General features: G+C 38.5%; 1 protein-coding gene across 1 annotated transcript in view; it reads left to right on the top strand.

The window, feature by feature from the left end:
• Positions 1-659: 659 nt before the first annotated feature.
• The window catches only part of LOC148999051 (RNA-binding ASCH domain protein), an 82848-nt gene continuing 59706 nt past the window's right edge, over positions 660-23801 (top strand). The window contains exons 1-6 of the mRNA XM_089141502.1: positions 660-871; positions 4266-4450; positions 4537-4597; positions 4760-4808; positions 16158-16212; positions 16300-16387. Of these exons, the coding sequence (XP_088997628.1) occupies positions 676-871; positions 4266-4450; positions 4537-4597; positions 4760-4808; positions 16158-16212; positions 16300-16387 (634 nt within the window). The 5' untranslated portion in view covers positions 660-675. The remainder of the gene's footprint in view (positions 872-4265; positions 4451-4536; positions 4598-4759; positions 4809-16157; positions 16213-16299; positions 16388-23801) is intronic.

The raw sequence follows: 23801 nt of genomic DNA, 5'->3' as shown, positions 1-23801 counted from the left end.
CCAATCGGTTCTGTTCAAGGCCATGCTAGATACAAGGCCTAAGCTATACATATCCTTTCTCACCACTTCTCCTAAGGTTATCTTAGGTCTACCCCTAGCTCTTCTACAAGGCCATGCTAGATACAAGGCCTAAGCTATACATATCATTTCTCACCACTTCTCCTAAGGTTATCTTAGTTCTACCCTTAGTCTTCTAGTTCCTTCAATATGGATTATATCACTTCGGAGCATTTATAGGTCTCCGATGAGGGGCGGGCCCCCCCAACCGACTTTTTTTAAGCTTATCATTTATGGGAGCAACTCCCAGACCAACTCTAATATGATCGTTTCTTATCTTATCCATCCTAGTTTTGCCACTCATTCATCTTAGCATCTTTATTTCTCTTCCGTTGTTTCTTTTTCTTTTCTATATTAACACTCGCACTGTCTCATACTATTTGTCCCTAGTTTTTGATTTCCTCCTTGGATTCGTCACATAAGACCCCGGATGCACCTCTCCACTTCAGATGAACATATAGGGGTATATTGCAATGAGATCATGTCTCATTTGAGATGCGGCCATTGAGTTTGATTTCTATAAAATGTTATCTTTAACATTAATTTTTATTTTTTATTTTTTATCTATAAAATGTAGTTTACCCAGGTGGCCAGCTGGGGAAGAGAAACAGTGGATGGATGGGGCGAGCCATGGAAGCGCCATCTTCTCCAGGAGTCTTACCACTTCAACTACCAAATTGTATCGAAGAACTGTTAAAATTCATCCTTTCGTCTTATGTCAACGAAACCCTGGAAGTTGATCTTGGTTTGTCGAAAGAATACTGTACCGACCTCCTTAGAGATGATCATGGTGTTATAAATTCGGATCAAGCTGGTGAGAGCATCGATCTTGGTCTTTACTTTTCAGTGTCAATAAACAAGAGTAGGAACTAAACCGAATTAATTCTGGGTTGTGGATCGTAGTGTTGGGATGAAACTGAAGAATTTCATTGCGATTTTACTTTGTTTCTGCGTTGAAGTGATAAATAACGCATTTTTTGAAGTCCGTAGTTCACTTAATATTTTCTGAGGTCTTATTCCAGTTTATTGAGCTTATTCGTAGTTGGAAATTTTTACCTTAGTTTTCTTGAGGTGCGTGTTATTGATTTTATGGAAATGTCATACGATCGTCTCGATATCATATTGATAAACTCAATATAACAAAATGAGGATACTATTCTGATTGAATGGCAAAACTAGGAATGATAATGTAAAGGATGAACATATTAGAGCTGGAACGGGAGTAGCTTCAATAAATAATAAGTTATGAGAAAGTTGATTGAGGTGGTACGACTATGTTCGATTTACATGTCTCTTTGTGGAAATTTTTTTTTTTTAATTCAGATATAAGGAATTAGATGTACTAGGGAAATGCATAAGATAACTTAAGAGAAGTGATGAGAAATGATATGTATAGCTTAGGCCTTGTATCTAGTATGACATCATGAGTTGATTGGAAGGCAATGATCCATGTAGCCAACCCCATTAGTTGGGAAAAGGCTTGTTGTTGTTGTATGGTGAATCTACAATTTTTCTTCACTTTTAATGATACCTGGTGGTGCGTGATTGGTTTAAAAGGTGAAATGGTCAAATCCATGTTTTTGTTGGTACAGACTCCCAATAGGACCCTCCTCGGCACTTCCATCAATTGACTAATGACACTTGCAAAGGATTAGGACGAGTAAATAGTTAAGTAATAGGTTTCCTAACGAAATGTGTATACCTAATCTATCAACAAAGTATAAGTCTAGTCTATTTTTTATGCTTAATCTTAGCATCCATATGCATTTCAGCCAACAGTTTAGCCCCCAATGTCCTGGATTAATTCTTTCCTCCTTACTAGGAGGATCAGTTAACATAAAGTTTTCTCCTTCAACCAATATAGGCCATCATGACTTGTTCCCACAGTAACATTTTTGATGGACCTAGTAGACTAGATATGAATAATATTTGCATAACTAGATAGCTTCAGATCACTATTATTAGCCACTCAACAACAATACCAAGCAATAAAGTGCAAAACATCAACCAACGTTCTTGCCAAAGGAGACTAGAGAAATCTAAGTACTGATAATAGTCACAACTCAGCTTCACTTCTACTCATACATATTTTTTATTTGACAAAACAGTGGATGCTCTTTGGGATCAACAGCTGCACAAATCACACCATTAAAATGAATAAAAAGATTCCAATAATAGACACCAATTGATCCAGGAACAGCACTGATCAGCTCCTTTGGTTGTTATTTTGATTTAGAACAGAAGGTTATACTTCCTACTATTAAAGCCAGGAACCACTAGGCTGCAGCACACACAACTAGAGGAGAAGGAATTGATCATTGAATCAGCAGAAGGAAATCCAGAATTGACTGTGAGGAATCTGAACTAAGAGAGAGAAAGGAAGATTCCTTCTATCAAGGCTCTAAACCATATGGTAAATCTGAACGCTTAATAGGTGAATAGAAGAAAAGAAAAGAGAAAAGAGAGAAGGGAGAATGGGAGGAGATGCGATTGAACATATGGAGTCAACCCCTCATAGACCTGGAATTTGGAGGCAGCCCCTCGTAGACCTGGAATTTCCCTGCTTCTAACTTTAGTTGCTGATTTGTTGTGAAAGCAGGAAAAGGCTGGATCAAGAAATGGGGCTGCAGTCTGTTTGCCGTGAAAGAATGGTGGTTTGGGAATCAAAAGAGAGAAGAGGTCAATGAAATTGCTTGCATCAAATTGATTTCGAACATGGTTTGAATCGTAACTCCTTTGGGTTTGGTGGATTCATTCCAACTGCCAGCGGAAGGACTCTATTTGGACTGCACCGTCTGTTCCAAATTCCTCCTGGTCTTGGAAATAAATGTTAAGATTAAGGATTAGGGCGGAAAAGTTGATGGTGGTTTGGATTGGGAATGGGTGTTCTACTGAGTTATGGTTGGACAGATGGCATTCTCAAGGTTTTTCATTGAACGTTTATGGGTACATGGCCCAATATGACTTTAGGATGGACAAGATGGTGTATCAGATACCTCAACTCCTGGGGTGCTGGTCAGCTGTGATGGAGGAGTTTGGAGATAAATGAGATGATTTGGACCAGATTGGTCGTGGGCCATATGACTCTTGGGATGTTCTTCAATGGGGTTCCTAGTGCAGGTGAGTTTACTTCTTAGAAAACCGGGAATTTTGTTTGAAATAAGAGGGGAAATTTTCCTTGTTGGAAAGTGGTGTGGTTTAGAGGGCATATCCTTGAGCATTCTTTTGTGCGGTGGAGAGGTATTTTGTGGGGCCTGCAAACTATGGATTTGTTGAATAAGAAGGGATGACTGTAAACTCTAGTTGCATTCTGTTCAGAATGAAACTAAAGATCCGGATCATCTGTTCTTTAAATGTCTAGTGGTTTCCAGGGTATGGGAAGAAATCCAGAGGGGATGCAGCTCTGATCGGTTGAGCTTTCAATCGTTTAGAAGGAGGTGTTTCAATCGGTAGTTTGCAGACAACTCGTTTGCTGATGAAGTAGGGAAGCTGGCTTTTGTGGTGACAGTCTACTATGTTGGTAGAGAGAGGAATTTGCAGAAGTGGGTGGGCAAGTTGAGAACCTATGAGCATATTTGGGATGGTATTTCCTTTGAGATCAGGGGCCAATTGAGTCTCCATAGAGGGTTTACTTTTTCTAACCCCACGGAATTTGGTTTGTAAATGAAGTGCAGGTTTTAATTTTTGTATAGCGAAGTGTTTTTTTTTTTTTTGGGGGGGGGGGGGGGGGGGGTGGTTTAATATGTGTTTCATGGAGGTGCTGGTTAAGTTCGTGTTTGTATTGCTGAGATCCTAGAGCTCCCTCCTTGGAAGTGCTTTGAGCTCTGTTTTTCGTTAATTTTATTTTTATTCACCTAAGAAAAAAGAAAAAGGAATGGGGGCAAGGGGAGAGTTACTATGCCTTACCCTATGCACCTGACTAGCTTGCATGGACACAAAACCCTCAAGCACCTTAAAGGTTGTTGCTGCTTCATTGCTGTTGAACAGGTGTTTTATAGATCTCCACTGGTCCCTACCCATGGATTTGCTGGTGTATGACATATCTCAATGTGACATCCAATGTCTTAAAAGATTTACGGATAATTTATCTCATAAGATGATCTAGTTGATTTTGGGCATATATGGCATGAACAGAACAAAAATATGGTGGCCTCCAAGTAGTTCAAAAGAGGCTTAGTTTCTTGTTATTGTTGATGTTTGTGTTGCAGATATTGGTGGAGGGTTGCTACTTTATCCCTTATATAAGTCTCTGGCATCTGCTTTATGCCAGTTCCTAACTTCTGGATCCCTTCAGAGAACATCTAGTGGGATTTTCCAAGAGTATAATTCCATAAAGCAGAAAGAAGAGGAGTGGAGTAAACTACTTTTGGATAAGTTACCTGAGTTAATAAATGTAAGTTTGTGCTTCCGATATTATTTCGCTTATTAATTTGATGATACTATTGTGTTAATGTTAATTTTGTAACTACTATTCTTCAGATGCTAAAGGCTGTTAAGTTCGAACTTCATGTCCAGGATCCATTTTTTTCACAACTAAGAGGTAAATTACCACATGATTGTCTGTCCAAATATTGTTTCTATATTTCTTTTTCTTATTGTGAGAACTTATTTGCTTTCTTTCAGTCTCCCCCACCCCCCCAACTCTTCTAATAAACATATACTTGTGGAGTGCTTATGAATTGCAATTGAAATTATCCACCAGCTGGCCAAAAATCAATTGAAGGGAGGTGCGCTGTTGGTGCTTACAACCAGTAAGATGTGATATTTTATTCTTATCATTCCTTATATATTTTGTAATACTTGTCATTTAGTGTGTTTTTCATAAGCTTGAAATAGATCTATGGATAAGAAATGATAGCATGTTTCCTCAATACAATTATACATTTGTTAGTTTCCTCTCATTATTGAGTACAAAAAACTATTGATGATTCCGATTAACAGTTGAATATTTAACAATCCTCCAAAATGGTCACTACAGTTTCAGGATACTTTCCTTTCTTAGATGTTAGGTAGTCTCGCGGTTCAATCGAGGTTGTGTTGAATTGATATTGAATGTTAAAAGAGTTAACTTTGGGAGCCTGGTTGACAAAAAATATAGAGCAAATTACATGGCACTTGCTATATTTGAGGCAATAGTCTTGACCACCCACTATTGCCTCATAAACTACATGCACCCACCGTCAAAATTACAAGTTAACCACAATTACATATTTAGTTAAGTGGAGGTGTAAAATTTCCCAAATGCCCTTACTTTTATTTAAAGCATTTAAAGCCAACCCTTAGGTGGGTGAAGGGATTCACCCATCTTCTACCTACACCTCTCAGGACCACCACTGCTGGGAACCACCCCAACCCTCCCTTGCCGGCGACCACCGCTGGAACTGTCCTTGCCGGAAGATCTCCCTCTCTCTCTCTCTCTCTCTCTCTCTCATCTCTCTCAATTTTATAAATTCTGCTCACGGTAAAGTCTCGCTCTCTCTCTCTCTCTCTCTCTCATTCATCTTCTTAAATTTTATAAATTCTGCTCACGGTAAAGAGGTAAAGATCCAAGCTTGGTAACGTCAACCACATATTTGGTGTTAGGATCGTAATCAACAGCTCCTTAGAATTGGTTCTCATAATCATCAAACAGGGAAATTCTCATCTGTTTGTTGGTTGGCAATCTCTCAATTGCTGCCCAATGTAGATTGAATTCTTCATCCTCATGGTCAACGTCCACGCCGATGGAATTCACTGCTGACGAATTGTACTCTAAATTTGAGCTCTAAAGCCGAAATGTTGTGCAAGCTCCAAGAGCTCCAGTTGTAGCAACTCTATTTTGTCGTCCCCTCAAAAATTTCTTCACCGTCTGCACTCTTAGAAAATCATCCACAAAGACATCAAACCTAGATTTGCTTGTGAATCAGAAAAATGGAGGTAAAAATTGTAGATCTCGGGGTCAGCAAGATCATGTGCTGTATGCTCTGATTTTTTTCATGGAGGCATTTGCTGGCGTTATCAGTTTGCACTGAATGTGATTTTGCTCACCAAATTAAAGTTGGTAATGGCTGTTTTATTTAAGGTGTTGTGCTTGCCCTCACTGATCCCACATGTACAGGCCCCTGCCGGAAAATCTGGTAGATCTGGAAATCGTGCAGCCATTGTCAGAGTTGGAGTAGGGGAAGGGGAGTCAAGCCGGTGAGTCAGGGTGAAGGCACAAGGGCATTAAAGTAATTTTATTGCCCAAAGGGCATTTAGATAATTTATATTTCAAATTTTAAATGAGTTGAATGCAAGTAAGGGTATTTTGGTCATTTTACACCTCCACTTAACTGAACATGTAACTATGGGTAACTTGTAATTTTGATTGTGGGTGCCATGTAATTTATGAGGCAATAGTGGGTGGTCAAGAGTTTTGCCCCAAATATAGCAGCTGTTGTGTAATTTGCTCAAAAATATATTATAACATGAATTAGTGCTGGAAAAGATAAGCAAAACCTCCTGGGTTCCAAGAAAGGCAGCAGGAGGGTGATATGACAGCCTAGCAATGAATGAGGAAAGGTTGTGTTTGGGACTTAGGAGGCAATTGGAGAGAGCCCTCCAAATGGTAAAACTATAATGAGGAAGATGTGTCGCAAACCAAATTATATTGCGCTAGTGGAAAGGGGCTGCAATGTTTGACGAGCTCTTAGGCTGCTTTAGAACTAAAAATGCAGACAAAGATGCCATTAGCTTTTATTTTGCCTAGAAGCTTGATCAATTAGGGAAGGCAACTTAATTCAACGCTGCCTCGCCTGTGTAGGCCAAGATTACATGGTCGCTGCGTGTGCTCAAGATCATATAAGTAGAATAGACTTTGGGAAAAACCTTCCAATGTGTTTCCCATGGGATGAACACATAGCCTCCACCATCATAATATTACATACGTTGCACCTAAAAACTCAAATTATTAGTGAAGGGCAATGTAAATATATATTGATGAAGAATGGGTACAAGTTACTAATAATATTTTTGTGCTTTTGTGATTGAACAATTTGTGGTAGTTATCAAAATTTCCTGTGTGACAATGCAAAATAATATTTTTCATCTCCCTTTAATCATTTATGACTTCAAATGGATTCTTTATCAATCCTCTAATGTCGACACCTCCACAACAGAATGGTGTGGCAAAGTGGAAGAATTGTCATCTGATGGAATTCATCCGCTCTTTATTGTTTGAAATATGGGTCCCCAAATCATTTTGGGCTGATGCTGTCCTGATTGGTTGTTTTCTTGTTAACTGGATGCCCTCGTCTGTTTTGAAAGGTGGTATCACGTGTTCCTTATTGTTTCCTGGTAGTGCTTTACATGAGTTGCCTCCTTGTGTATTTGAGAGTGACTGTTTTGTTTGGGACCACCATCTTGGGTTGTCTAAGCTTGATCCAAAAGCCCTGAAGTTCATGTTTGTTGGATACTCTTGCACTTAGAAGGGGTATTTTTTTATTCCTTTGAACTTGGAAAATATTTTATCACTGTTGATGTTCATTCTTTAAGTTTGTTCCTCATTTTTCTGACCTTATAACTGTTTCTTCAATGGACACAAATCTCCTTGTCATTATTACTTCACCTGTTCTAGCTCAGCCTCTGCTTCCATCTAGACAGATATTACTGCTATGTATCAGCGACGTCCGACAACATTTATGGCTCCTCCTGCACTTGTGACCTTATAACTGTTTCTTCAATGGACACAAATCTCCTTGTCATTATTACTTCACCTGTTCTAGCTCAGCCTCTGCTTCCATCTAGACAGATATTACTGCTATGTATCAGCGACGTCCGACAACATTTATGGCTCCTCCTGCACTTGTGGCTCCTCCACTTGCCTTCTCCACCCGTGGATCCTGTGGTAGTCCCTGCTTCTAACCTTGATTTTCTGCTTGCACTTTATAAAGGCACTCGGAATTGTGTTCAGTGCTGCATCTCTAATTTTGTTTCATATACTACTATTTCTCCCACTTTTCATACTTGTTTATCCACCATTGAGATTTACCCTCTTTCTTATGACTATGTCAGAGGCCTTGTCATGTCCTGGGTGGATAGCTACGATGATGGAGGAGTTGACAGCCTTAGAAGGTAATCATATTTGGGACGTTATTCCCTTGCCTCTTGGGAAAACTACTATTGGATGTAGTTGGGTGTTTGCAGGGAAGGTAAGTCCTGATAGTACGCTTGCTAGATTGAAGGATAGACTTGTGGCAAAAGGATATACTCAAGTGTATTGTGTAGGACTATTTGGATACCTTTTCTCCTGTGACGAAGCTTACTTTTATTCGTATCCTAATCTCCTTAGCTACAACATATCATTGGCCCCTATTCCAGCTCAATGAAAAGAATGCTTTCCTCAATTGGATCTCTATGAAGAAGTCTGTATGGAGCAACCTCTAGGGTTTGTTGCTTGGGGGGAATGGTTTGGTATGTCGTTTGAAGCATGGAAAAAAATTCGAGCGATATGGTTGAAATATCGTTTGAAATGTCTGCAAAATCTGAAACCGAAACAAAATGCATGTACAGGTACAAAAAATGTTAGATATCGTTTCGTACGACTGATATCGGTCGATACAGGTCAAAATTTCGGCCCAATACCATATCGGGCCGAAACGATACTTGCGTAGCTTATAAAATATCCAAACTCGACCCATTTTTGACCTACTTAGCCTCTTTCATCATCTCGAGCGATATTGCCCTTGCCATTTCGAGCTGTTTTTGAAATTTTTTAAGATTTCTCTTGCTTTCATCCCCTTTTACACCTAATTTCTACAAATCCATTTCCTTCAAACACTTGATTTGCTCCTCCATTTGTGCATTTTCTCAAATCTTGCAATGTGAGTTTCCAACTTCCTCATTTTTTGATTTTTGTTTCATTTGTGCCTTAAATCATCTTAGATTGCTTCCAAATTAATGTATGTTTACTTTAAAGTGTTGATCTATGGATTTGTAGTGTCAAAATTATTTTTTTGATTCTTCCTACTATTTTTTTATATTTTTCTGTTATTAAAAATTATTTACTAAATTATGTTTATTGCTAAAAATGTATATGCATAGTACATGCATAAGCTTCAAATTAATGTATGTGAGAATTGAGACACCATATTGCTGTGATGGTGTTGAATTAATTTATTTTCTTCTGTTAATTATGTAATTTTACTATATTTAATATATATTTAAATAATTAAAAAATATTTAAATATTAAAAAAACTAATTAATTTTATTTTTAAATTTAAAAATAGCAAAGTATTAGTGGAAGCATGTATGCAATTTTTGGAGCATGTTGTGGATATTTTAATATAGTTTGTGTGTATTTTATATATTTTAAAATTATTTATACATTAAAAAAATACTTATATATATATATTTTAAATATTAAAAAATAGGAGGTTATTATTAGAAGCATGTATGTCATTTTTGGAGCATATTATGGAGCTTTTCAAGATACTGAGTGTGTATTTCTTATATCAGACACTTTCTTTTAAAGATGTCAGACATAGTTTGGCAACATGGGAGGCCATTGACAGCTGATAGGAGGAAGAGTGAGCGTAATTACTGCAAGAAACAAATAGGAGGTGGGGCCGCTAAATTGAAGGTTCATTTAGCTGGTGGCAATAGGGATGTAACAGGGTGCCTAAAGGTGCTTGTAGAGGTCAAGAGGGTAATGGCCATGGCCTCATATATTAGTGGTGGAAAGCAAAAGAGGAAAGAGAGGAGAACATAGAGGGATGAGTTCGAGGATGCCTGCTTAGATGACCTTCCAGATCCTGAGGATTATGGTATGGATGAGCCAAGAGAGAGTGACCCTGATCCAGAAGGCCGATCACCGAGGAGGGCGATGATGATGAGTAGGGAGCAACAAAGGATTGATGACATGAAGAGGCAACAGAGGTATGGGAGGCACAGGTGGCTCCCAAGTCCCTATGAGGAGGACTTAGAGTGTGAGGCAGGAGGCTCCTATCCCACGGGCCTCTACAAGGGGTCGAGCTTTGTCAGCACATCCTGCAGATCCGGATCTTGAGATTCTTCACAATGATCCGGCCCTATTTGCGAGGCTTGAGCATAAACAAAGAAAGTTGAAGCACTTATGGGGAAGTGTGAAGGAAAAAGTGGGGATGACTTTCTCCAAATGGGCTTATTACCATAATATTCCAGCACATACAGCCCAGGGGCCCTACTATAGAGTTATAATTGAGGAGATAGGCAGGGCTGGGAGTGGTGTATAGGGCCCCACTCCATATGAGATATATAATGTGGATTTGCCTAAGCAAAAAGAGGACTTAAATGAGTACATCAAGTGATTAAAGCCTATATGGAATCATTATGGAGTGATTGTGATGGCTGATGGTTGGACTGGTCCCATTAGACAATCCATCATCAATTTCATGTTGAATTGTGATGGGAGGACAGTGTTCCTCAAGTCAGTAGATGCATCCGGTGAGAAGAAGGGTGCAAAATACATTTACAAATTATTGAAGCAAGTGGTGAAGGAGGTTGGAGTGGAAAATGTGATTCAAATTGTGATTGATAATTGCTCCAACTATAAGAAAGATGGGTTGAAGATGCAGGAGAACTCCAAGTATCTAAACATATAGTATTAATTTTCATTTGTAAATACTAAATACATATATTTACATTAGACATATACATGTACACTTTATAACTTTGTATTGATGGCTTGATGCCTTGATGGATGGACAGATATAAGCTCTTTTGGACTCCATGTGCTGCTCACTGCCTTGACTTAATGTTGAAGGACATCGGAAAGGTCAAGCTTGTGAATAATACCGTGGAACAAGCCCGACAAGTTAACACCTTCATCTATAACCACACCTATGCATTAAGGGTGATGAGGGACAAGTGTCAGGGTGAGTTAGTGAGGCCAGGCATAACCAGATTTGCTACTAATTGGATAGCACTGCAAAGCTTTGAGAGTAAGAAGACTGGCCTTAAGAGCATGTTTGCATTAGAGGAGTGGTTTAACTGGGAGGGTTCTTCATCAGTGGGAGGAAGGAGAGCACAGTTGACCATACTCGATGAGATTTTCTGGCACAATGTGAGGATAGTGGTGAAGAGGCTTGAGCTTGTGGTGCATGTGTTGAGGATGATAGATCAACAGAAAAAACCTACTCTACTACACAAATTTGCTGCAATAGAGAGGATGAGGCAGCAAGTTGCTCAGGTCCACCCACACGGCAACAAGAGAGTCCTCCAAATCATCGACATTAGATGGGAGTCTATGTTGTAGCATCCACTGTATAAGGCTAGTGAGTTGTTTAGTCTAGTATTTAATTTAATTTTCATTATGTTATGTTATCACACATTCACACTATTAAGCATTAACTATTCCCTTTTATGACATACTTTTTCTTACACAGCATACTATTTAAATCCCAAGTACCATTACAAGGACAATCTTGGGATGAGGCAAGATTTGATGGATGCAGTCCAAACTATAGTGGAGAAGTTGGAACCGGATCCAGCTAAACAAGCAATCATCCTTATGGAGGTGAGATAGTGATTTGAATAGTTTGATATTCACAATTCATAGTTTTATACTAAGTCATTAACATAGTGAGTAGTAACTAGTAACTAGTTATTGTTTTTTCTCTTTATATATTAGATAAAGGCATTTAGGGATGCCACTAGGAGCTTCGGTCGTTCTGTGGCCGTATCGGGATCGGAATCCGCCCCTACGGGTAAGTTCATTCATTTATTTCATTATACATTTAATTATTATATTTTATCTTTAATTTAGTTATTTAAGTATTAAAATGACTTGGAGCCCATGTTTGTTGTAGCTGAGTGGTGGTTGCAATTTGGATGTGATTCACACCACTTGAGTAGGATTGCAAGCAAAGTGCTCTCCCAAACATGTTCTGCCACTGGTTGTGAGAGAAGCTGGAGCACCTTCAGCCTCATTCACTCGAAGAGGCGCAACTGATTGGGTGTGAAGCGTCTAGAGGACCTTGTCTACATACACTATAATATGAGACTGAGAGAGGATCATATTAGACAGGGGGTGGATAGAGAGAGTACCAACATCGAGCTGGCTGATATATTTGAGATGGATGATGATGATAACACAGTAGTTGACTGGATCAGGGACAGTGGAGAGTCATTGTTGGATGAGGAGGGAGGACGTCCCAGTAGACAGATTATAGAGGAGATGGGGGCTGATGTGGAGGACTTTATGGCGAGGGAGGGGAGTGCACATGCAGAGCCCGCCCGTCCATTCGTGCCACACCCTAGTGCATCCACCCAGAGTGAGAATGAGGTGACTTAGGCCTCCGGCGATGACGACGATGGTGGTGATGATGACGATGGTGGTGATGATGACGATGGCGGTGATGATGGAGGGGATGAGGAGGGTGTTGGACCTCGTGATCAGGATTCTGCTGATCCTATGGATAGACCACCACCACCCTCACCACGTGAGAGTCAAGGGTGGGGAAGACGACCACCGAGATTCACGGGCGAGAGTCAGTTCACCCACGCGACACAGGATTCAGACCATACTGGAACTGCATCTCCAGGCAAAAATGTTTCCTCTACATATTCGAGGAAGGGGAAGGGGAGACAGCATGGCTGGAGCACAGAGGACACGTCATCATATGGGTCCTACCGTCCATCCGATGCCTAGAGCTTGGTGGGATCTATGAGATTGATGAGCATTGATGATGCTAGAGACTCCACCTCCAGAGGATCCGGATGGCATAGGCCTGCAGAGTTCTCATATGATACTGCTGTGGAGAGTATTGGTTCTACCGAGTCGACTTATGGTTATGGACCATATAGTGTCCCTCCTGGCTATCATATTCAGGGTCAGCCCAGTCAGCCACTAGTGGAGCCTTATGGTTATGGAGTAGCCTATGGAGCTTATGGTGTCCCTCTCACTGTCACCTATCGGAGTCAGCCTATGGAGCTTATTGTATTTTTATTTTTTCTTTGTTGATGGCTTGAATGGTCTTGGTTTTTGCTTTGTTGATAGCTTGTGTGGGTGTCGTATGGAGTATTTTCCTTTATGACACTTTTCCTAGGATAAGATATTTACATTATGTTGATGATCCCACCTATAGAAACACAGTGAATCAGTTCCTGGACAACTTTAGGCGTAACATGTCATGGGAAATTTTCTTCCAGCATTCAGAGTACTACTTTAGATAGTTGATGGATCCACCGACTCCAACCAGGCACTTAACTTGGAACTGAAGCCTGGGACTTTGTTTTTGGTTATTATATTTTATTGTGTATGTAATTTTCTATCAAACAACTCATGTATGCAATATAGCTTGTTCAATTTTTCAAAGTTTGTATATCTTGGAACCTCTCATGTGTTAGTATACTTGAATGATAGCTTTTCAATGGTTTGTTTGTTTGTTTTATTTTATTTTAATTTTTTTTTTATAGCAAAATACTTGTTCCATTGTGTTCATTCTGATTTAAATAGGTATAGGCAAGAAATCAGATGAACATGTCTCAGTTTTTGGCCTACTCAAACTTGCCTCGAAACTGAGATTCTAATCCTTGACTGCTATAAGCCCTAGGTTAATTTCAAAGGGAAATAGGCTAACTCGGTACCAGATTTGGATCACAAGAGGAAGGTAGATAGCGGAAGTGGTTCTTTGTGGTGCTAGATTGTCATTGGTTAAGCAACGTTAGAACAAATCCCCAAAAAGAAATTGCTTTGTTGCCGTATATATTAGAAGAACTAGGCTTATGTCGAAGTGATAGAAGCCTAATTCACCCAAAAGAAAAAGTGACAGCCCATCTTTATTTATAATGATGTTAGATAGTGCATGTAAGAAAATACTGTTAGGGTAACTTGGGACATACCCCTACCATTAGGCCTACTACCTAAGGAAGCCAAGGCATTTTAGACATCGGCAAGCAGCACAGACGAAGGTGGCGGCAAGGTTTGAGGTCTCAGAATCTGGGTGTGGTTATGGTCAGCTCAAGAGCCAACTTTGCCTTAGCAACTTGCCAAGATCTCCACAAGTTAATGGTTTCTCCAAGTCCCAAATTTTGTGTCAAGAGCCATATGACTTAACGAGGTTATAAAACTTGCATGTTGTTTGAGAACTTGGTTGTGGAGGCCAACTAAGTGGTCCTGAAAACTGAGTTGGACCCAGCTCTTGCCAAGTTGGTGCAGTTTTATTTTGTTGAAATCAGAGCTAGATTTTGGTGGGGAAGCGTAAGACTATAGTATAATTGTTAGAATGCAAAGATCTTCCAGAGATGTTTTAGATATAAAAACTCGAGGGAATTTACTTATATTAATTTGATTAGTGAGCGTAATTTTGGCAAGTAGGATCATAGTTGTCAAAGCGGAAAGGCGACCAAACCGATTTGGCCCCGTCTAGGTAAGCAGGCGACAAAGCGGTGTCTAAGTGGCAATAAGGCGACCAAAGCGGTTGGATCAAAATTGTCAATATAACTACTTTTTAATACAAATGCTTTCTATAATAAGCTAAACAAATATTCAATAGTCACATTCATAAAAAAAAAGCATTCAAGAATCATAATTATGAAAAATAACTCACAAAAAGAACACAAACATAAGTTCATCTCATCAAACCATGGTTGTCAAAGCATTTGCCTAGGCATTTTCTGATTAATTGATTCTTGATGTTGAGTATGGCTTATGCTTCATGTTGCTGGTGAGGGTGTGGGGGCAGCGCCCCCGAAGCAAAAAATAGGTTCTATGTCACTTTGGGCCTTGGAGTTCCTTTGCAGATTGGTCGTCAAATAAGCGGTTAAAAAAAAAAGTGGTTGAAAAACCGCTTTGCCGCCTAAGCGGCCTGACACAGCCCAATTTATCATAGGCCCAATGGTATAATATTCATGGGCCACACATGGGCTAGCCCAACTTAGATACACTTGGGCTACACTTGCCCACTTCTGGGGGGGGGTTCTGAGGATCTCTCCATAAGTATCTTGTCTCTAGATTCCCTGATATCTGCCCACTGATATTCCTAACCATTAGTTCTAGCACTTGTCAAATCACACCATTCTTGTATCCTACCTCACCTATAAATGGGGGGTTCATTTGTCGCATCGTGTGATCAATCGTTCTCTCGGTTCTCTTTGAGCTCTAAGCTTTCTTCTACTCTCTCTAGCTAGGTTTTAGGCTGACTTAGTACAAGTAAGTGCTAAGTGCTAGCACGGTTGGCTTAGTCAATAACTAAGGCCGTGACAGGCCGCTTAGGTGCGCCTAGGCGGACGCTTTGACAACTATGAGTAGGATGCTTGACCAGAGAGTGAGGTGGTATCCCTTATTTGTCTCGTTACACAAGCTGAAGCAGGGTTTGTGGGTTCCTTGATGGTTTTTGCAATTAAAATTGAGTAGTGCATTTGCAATATTTGAAACCCTTCTTAGGGTATTGCATTGTGGATATAGGCATACCGTGGAATCACACAATTTAATGTGATTGTAGTTATTATTTTTATTTTATGCAATAGTATTGGAGTGTGTTTTAGTGCAGGATGGTTGTGCATATCTTGGAGGCCTAGCCATTCTATTAGTTGTGAGACAAGCGGTGCACGTGAATTGTAGACTGGTAAAGTCGTGTGCCAACCAATCAGTGTTTGCATTTCAATCAAACTACAGCTGAATGCATTTTGCGTAACCGTGTTAGGGATTGCTGTCAGTACGATGGCACGTTGTTTTGTCTCCCTCTCTATGTGTACGGATCCATTTAAGTTCATTTTGACATGACTATCAGTACAAGAATTATCAAGTGAAGTGTGTGTTCGAAAAAGTTTTTTATGATGCTTCAACACCCCCCCCCCCAAAATAAAATAAAATAATATCCAGTAGTATCAACCCGGGATCATCAGTTTAGATATTGTGGTAGAGGTCATCTTCTTTCAAACTCTAACACACTATATACAGTGTCAAGTTGGTCTCTTTGTCAGATTTTCTGAATCTTTCAGTTATGTATTTTTATGAGAAAATGACTAAGCATTTGCTCTTATTGTCCATGCATACAAGATGTAGAATACTTTTCCAGTCATGGTTTCATAAGATTTTTGTTGCTGCTAGTAGCTTGAATTCTCATATGTAGCCTCTTTCTTCCCCCTCCCTCCATCCCAGAATTGGATCAGGTGCTCTTCTTCTCTTCAACAAGTGTCTGTTGCTTGAAGTTGAGGTGATAAATGCTACTCTTTGTGATTAATCTTGCTTAAAAAATAAAAATTCGATTTGTTAGTCCTTTTGAGATTCTTACTATTTGCAGGATGTTAGACGGCATGACTCATTTTCTGAGATGTTGGAGTTGGAGTCACTTCCAAAGGTTCTGCCTGGTGTAAATTCAATTAAAGAAGGCAAGGGCCAAGAGGCTTATTCTTTCTATTCCTTATCCTTTCTAGTTGGTTTTCTTTCTGATCTGTCATTGGTTTACATAAACAAGAATAACACACTCAAGTATTTGAACAGCAGTAACAAGAGTGTACTCTATGCCCCTATGGATAAGAAAAAGTTAAATTGCATTAAGTAGCCAAGTTAATATAGTACTGAGACTGAAAGAAAAACCAGGCCAAGACAAGGTCTTTTCAGAAAGATCAGTTCCCAAATTTAAGAGAAATCATGCTTAGCAGCAAATCAGATGGTCAAATCAAAATAGAACTCAACCTGAGTTCTATTGAGGGAAAGTTGCCCAGATTTATGAGATGGTAATTATAAACTGGTAGGTTCAAATTATAGTTTTGCAATCACTGGTTACAGATATGGAAAAGATTTACCATTCCCATTTCAATGAAAAAGGTTAAACAACAAAATCTAAAATATCCCTAACAATCCTTATACTCTAATAGAGCAACACTTAGATAACTGGTCCATGGTTTAAGATCTGGATCTTGAGGCCCATCTTGCCTACTCAAAAAAGTAAGTTGCTCGCTGAGTTGGTAGAATTTTTTCTCCAACTTGAAGGTCCACCCTCAGGGGTATTAGGGGTCATCTGGGGCTGAAACTTGCTGTCCAGCTTATTTCAGCCCATCTGAGTTTTGAACACTCTGGTGACCTCAGATTTATGAAAAACAGTAGCGTGAACATGATGTATGGTGTAGCCGGGTTCTTGTGTGATCGACGTATTCCATTAAAGCTTAAAGTAAAATTCTATAGGACCCTTGTTCGACCAACAATGATGTATGGGTTAGACTGTTGGGCTGTTAGAAAACATCATATAGATAAACTCATTGTGGTAGAAATGAGGATGCTAAATGGATGGGTGGCAAAACTAGGAAGGATAAGATAAGGAATGACCATATTAAGTTAAGCTACAAGAAAGTTGTTTGAAGTGGCACTGCCACGTTCAATAAAGGCCTTTAAATGCCCCTGTATGGAAAAGTGGTATAATCCTGAGGAAGAGCTCGGGGCAGACCTAAGATAACCTTAACAGAAGTGGTGAAAAAGGATATGCATAGCGTAGGCCTTGTATCCAGCATGGCTTCAAACAAAGCTGATTGGAGGGCAAGAATCCATAGAGCCAACCCCATTTAGTTGGTACAAGGCTTTTCTTGTTATTGTTGTTGTAGTAGTGTGAACATGAGTTCTATTTTGGACTTCAAATTGGAAACCAGTATGCTGAAGTGATACCTTAAAATGGCCTATTGTACACATCATATTTCGTGCATTGCTTTTGAAAGTTCAAAAATTCAAGCTAGTCTAATATACTATACATGTTCATAGATCAAATTACAAAGTTCAAATGATAATCCAATCTTAAATTTACAACTCGAGAGTTGAGACTCAAGAACCTATAGATATATTTTTTTCTGGTATGTATTTGATATTAGAGAAGAAAGTTACACTTCAGGCATCCTCCTAGCTGAAGGGACACCCTTCAAAAAAAAAAAAAAAAAAAAGTGAGGGAAAGGGGATCCTATCAAGGAAGGCATACCCTCCTACCCAATATCTGAAATAGGGAAACATGCCCAATTATTGTTTGTAATAAACAAATGCTTCCACATCTTTCTTAATTAACTCAAGCGTTCCAGGGAATTCATGAGGTTCCCACTGCAACTGAGCTGGTCCTGTCTTCCTACCGTGTAGTCTGCTTGCTGGTTCTTTTGTCTTCAAACATGCCAAAATTCCTTATGATATAGCAATCCTACCAACTGCAAAATGTTTCCTTTTATGGCCTACACTTTCCATGGCCCCTGAGGGTTTCCATTAATTATATCTATTGTCACTTTCAAATCTAAGCTAATGTACACACTCCTGAATCCTTGTTGGTGACAGATTTGCTAGCCTCTCAAAATAGCTTGCAGTTCTATTGGTATGACCACCAACTCTTCCCCTTTCCTGCAAAGGCTATAAGAGGTCTTCCAGTTCCTGATCTGGCCACTCCAAAAGATGCTGCCGAGTTAGTAAGAGCTCCATTGCAATGCAATGCTACCATATACGAAGGAGGCTTAATCCAAGAACATGCCCTAGGCACCTTGACTCTCTATTCCACTTGAATGTTCCATTTATTAGGTATATAACTAGCCTGAACATTTCATTCAGAAGCAAAATCAGTAGCCCCACACTTAAGCACAACATCCTCCTCAATGGTTGCCACCACTTGCTCCTTTTTCTAGCTTTATTTCTGAAAATTCGGTGATTCATTTCAGTCCAAATATGCTGAATTGTTGCACAAAAGCTAGCCTTGCTACCACTCCAGTTTTCTCCTTTGGGCTGACCACATTTGTTACCCAAAGGGCTGCCATATGAACCCCTAGCATTGCCCTTCTAGAAGGACTTTCCTTTTGACCAACATTTTTGACCAACATAAACAACAGTTCTCTTTCACAAGGACTTCCCTTTTGACCAAATTATCTTTAGTAGGTTGGGCATTCCTAAGACTTCTCTGGCTATAAAGGAGTCTCTAGGAATATTGTCTGCAAGCCACACTGCTATCCACCAGTCAATCTCCTATGCTCTTTGTCGGATGGGTCCCAAGGCTGATGTGTTAGTGAAGATATCTCTAGCTGTCCCCTTCCATACCGCCAAGTCAGGTTGACTATGATGAAGCCTCTCCACTGACGATAAATCCCTCCATTCAATCATTATCTTAGCCAGTTGCCCTATGCAATTTCTCCACTTACCATTAGTGAGCAATTGTTCAAATTTGATTCTGTTCCCATAACTTTTGAGCAAGACCACTAGGATGCCATTTATCCAGCCACATACAAGTCCCTGTTCCATTTCCAATGAGACTATGGACCAAGGATTCTGCCTTATTTCTATGTTTCAACACATTCCCAACAACAATTCTGGGTAGGTTGCACTGTCCAGATGGAGTCCTGTTTAGGATTCCTCCTATACACCCACTGGACCCAAATGCTGTCTTTTTAAGAAGCAACCCACTAGATCTGCCAAAGGATCCCTTCCATATTCATCTCTTTTATGTGGCAAATTGCTAACCCAACCTCTTGCTTGGTTTACATACTACCTCCCATGCCAAAAGATGCATCTTTCTTTCCAGAGAAGGGCCAGTCCACAAGAAGTTTGGCAAAAGGGTTCAAGTTATGCAATCATGTTCCCCAGCAGGCTAAAAATTTCAGACCAAGTAGGCAGGATCCTTTCGTTTGCTGGTAGGACTACCTTGATCTAATCAATCCTCCAATCTTCTTACACATTGTTATTAAAGCATTGCCTGATTTTTCAATGGTCAAGCCATGCAAGTTTATTGTAGAGGTGCTGTTTAACTATTTGTTGATTTTATTCTGTATACCATGGCTCGTGTCTTGCTTTTCCAGCCAAGCTAGACGAGACCAGGGTCGAAACCTGGGTTTACCCCAACTCGATTGAGATCTCGGTCGAACCTTCCCCAATAACACCCCTCTTTCGGTTGAGACAAGATTCTAGTCTTGTCTCGATTCCCTCTCGCTCCACTGGAATCCTATCTCGAGAACACAGTCGAAGGGTGATTAAGTCCTTAGGATTTTTTGCTTAATTCTTGCCGGAACTTCACTTAGAACACTCCTAAGGACTTGTTAGCACATTTACCTCAAAAAACATCATCAACCAAGACCATTTGAAGGTGTTCTTCAAACAAAGGTGAAATTCCCCCCCCCCCCCCCCATTTTTATTTTTTCCAAATACTATGTTCTAGAGTAGGTCTTTGAGTGTGGATTAAACATATGTTTAACATCTTTGTCTGACCTACACTTTAATGTGAAAAAAAATTAATTTTTTGGATATAAAAATACATTTTCTAAGAAATTAAAATAAAAAAAATTGAGAAAGTACTTAGGCTTCGAAACTCATTCTAATATGGTTAAACCCCATTGGAAGGGATACAACCTCACGGAGTCAATTTTTTTTCATGGTTGTTGCTTTTTTTATTATCTATTTTTATTTTATTTTATTTTCTAAGTTAATAAATTAATTAAAATTCTTATGAAAAATATTTTTATGAAAATTATCATTATTATTATTTTTTTAAATGATTCTTATGTTTTGTTGTGTTTTTTAAAAACACTACCATGTTAATATAAGCATGATATATTTGTGTTCGTAACAAAAATTGGTGGAGTTGATGGTGGAGCTGGGCCTTGATTGATGTGATGTCCCTTTGTTCTGTTGTGATTCTTGAACTTACGATGCTTGTACTATTGTATTCTCGAGATCGAGAATGATGATCTTGTGTTGTATTCCTATGGATGAATTTTTGAACAATTTAAGTTTTTGATTTATCTTATCACTTGGTTTTCATTTATATCAATTGATGGTTTTATATTTCATGTTTTTTATAACATTGCATGTTCATTCCAAAAGCATTTCGGTTTCAAACTTAGGGTCAAGTTGAAACTTATACATAAAGGTTGTTTTCTCACAAATCTAAGAGCACAGTGTGTTTAGAAAGCTAAAATAGGCTAAAATACCAAATTTCAATGCAACCTGACCGTTAAACTCCCCCCCAAATGGACCCTCGAGTTCACTCGAGTTGGGCCTCCAAGACCTACAATATCTTGACCAAGATCTCAGTTTTTTTGAAGGGCAAGATTGCCCTGGAGAGAGATCTCCAACCTTGCTATGTACTATATTGTAATTGGTTTTGTGCATGCTTTTCATACTTTGTGTTGCACTGAATCATTAAAAACAAAACAAAATAAAAATATGTTATATGTGTAAACTGTATCTCATGGAATCATCCAAACAAAGACAATTGAAAGAGGGGCTTTCCTCTTCTTAAAAGAAACCCTTGACTTAGAAGTTCCCTCTACTGTTTGTACTCATGCTCAATGTTGGCAGCAGTAGTTGATGCTGCAGGTAGTGTGGTTAATTGCTGTAATTGTGTAGTATGCTAGCAAGACAATTAATTATTCAAATTGGATTGTGCAACTGTTAGCGTTAGTCATTTATCATCTTGTGGTTATACGCTTATATAATTGGGGATTATTTTGATTTTGTGTTTCACTTATTTTATATAGTTTTGATTGTATGATTATGGAAACCCTCGACTGTTGACATCATTTTAATGTTTTACGTAGGGATTCTTGATTGCGTTCAATTCATTGTAATGATCTTAGGGGCTACTTTTAATGATTCTTTATGTTGGAGGGCATTTTGGGAACCAAAATAAGGCTCGAGTTTAGCACGGCTAATCTCGAGCTGGGATCTGGTGGTATTTGCATCCGTGGATCCTTCTTTCTTTTTGTGATTATTTCCTTGTTGATTCTTTCCTCTTTGAGATTGTATGCTTAGAATCTTTTTATAAATATTGAAGTATGTTGTGGAGTTCCTCACAAGTCACAACGATAGTGAGGCTCTTATTCGCTCCATCGGTCTCTCTATCTTTAATGACCTCCCTCTCGTCTAATCTCCTGTTTCTGCCTCTCTTCTTCTCGATCTCTCTTTATGTTTCTTCTTTTCTGCAGAGTACATGGTATCAGAGCCTTGTTGATCGACTCCTGCAAATTCCCACACCAAAAGGTTGAGATTTTGTCCCAATTTTTCTGCGGCAGATTAGTGCAGATACAGATATCGGTTTAAGATTCTGAAGGTTATTAAAGTGGCAAAGCGATTGGGGTTCCGCCTTGGCGATTAGGTGACGCTTGGGCTGCAATAAAGCGATCAAAGCGGTTTAGTCAATATTTTTAGGGATAATTACTATTGCCCCCTTGTACTTTGATTTTATTTCTACTTTATCCCCTGTACTTTTTAAAATTACGATTCTAACCTTTAACTTTGTCTACAATTACTAATGCCCCCCTACCGTTAAGCTCCATTAGTTTACTGATGATGTGGCATCTATATATTTTTTCAAAATTCCAAAAATAACCCTGCAATTATCTTTTTACTTATTTTCTCTTTTTTCAAGTTATAATACTACTTTTAATAGGAAAAAATTAACTTTAATTTCACTTTTCTTTTTTAAAAAGAAACCACCAAATAAAGGAAAGATGTGATTTTTTTTCTCTAAAAATAAATCACCAAGTAAAGAAAATATGAAATTAAATAAAACTTAAAAATATAAACTAAAATGTTAAGAAATATCAAATTTAATTCAAAGCTGCAAATTGAAAATCACCTAATATATGCTGACCATTATGTGTGTTACCAAATTTTCTATCAATTAGAACTTATATGCTAATTTGTTTTTAAACTTTCATCATGGTGATTATGAAAAATTTAAGTAGAATGTGAAAGTTTCAACAATCATAAGTATGTGGTCCCACCAAATCCAAAACTAATTCTAAAATATAAGATTTTAAGGATATAATTGACATGCAATATAGTTTCTATAAATGAGGGTAATGTCATATTTTTGACTTCTTAATTTTAAGGGCAAAATAGACATTTCATATTTGATGTTAACAGCAACTTAACACCGTTAGAAGTGAGAGGGGCAATAGTAATTTCACAAAGAAGGGGGTTTGATTAGTAATAAAACCAAAGTATAAGGGGGCAATAGTAATTATCCCATATTTTTAATATAACTACTTTTAAACTACTTTTTAATACAAATACTTTTTATAATAAACTAAAGTGCTAAACAAACATTCAACAATCACATTTATAAAAATGAAAATAAAAAAACATTCAAGAATCACATTTATGAAAAATTATTCAAAAAAAGATTAAAAACATAACTTCATCTCATCAAACATCATAAGATTCATAACAATAATTATGTAGTATGTACTATATTAGTAATCAATGTGAAAAATGAAAATGAAAGTAGTAATTTTACATTCTTACTTACCTCTATGATAGTGTGATGCTAAATAAGTGTCTTGTACTCTTGTGCATAGATCAGTAATTAGAATTGATGTATCCATTTTCCCCTTTTTTTAACCAAACAGTGTTGACATGATAAATTAATAGATCTCATTATTCCGATTTCCAAGTCATTGTTTATTTAATGATTCATTGATTATCAAAGTTGAATATGGCTCATGCTTCACATTCTATTGCCGACAGGCACTTTGGGCCTCGATTCCGAAATGGCTCACATATTTAAATTTATATACGGGATTGTATAATAAATTATGATTAAAAAAATAAAATAATATGCACAAATTACAAAATGTAAAAAAAGCGGTTACTTTAGCATCTAGGCGGCAAAACGGTAGTGTCTAAGCAAAAAAGTGGCAAGTAATCAGCCCATTAGTTAAGCGACAACAATTTAAGCGGTTCAAAAACCTCTTTGCCGCCTAGGCGGACGCTTAGTCGCGCCTAGGCAGACGCTTTGATAACCATGGATTCTTCTGCAGCAATTTCTAACCTGTCGCAGCACTTTTGTGCTGG

The sequence above is a fragment of the Hakea prostrata genome, unplaced genomic scaffold (assembly GCF_041222555.1).
Source record: "Hakea prostrata isolate BN-2017 unplaced genomic scaffold, UWA_Hpros_2 contig_58, whole genome shotgun sequence".
Classification (NCBI taxonomy): Eukaryota; Viridiplantae; Streptophyta; class Magnoliopsida; order Proteales; family Proteaceae; genus Hakea; species Hakea prostrata.
Note: the sequence above shows the minus strand (reverse complement) of the source record. Positions and strands in the feature narration are given on the sequence as shown.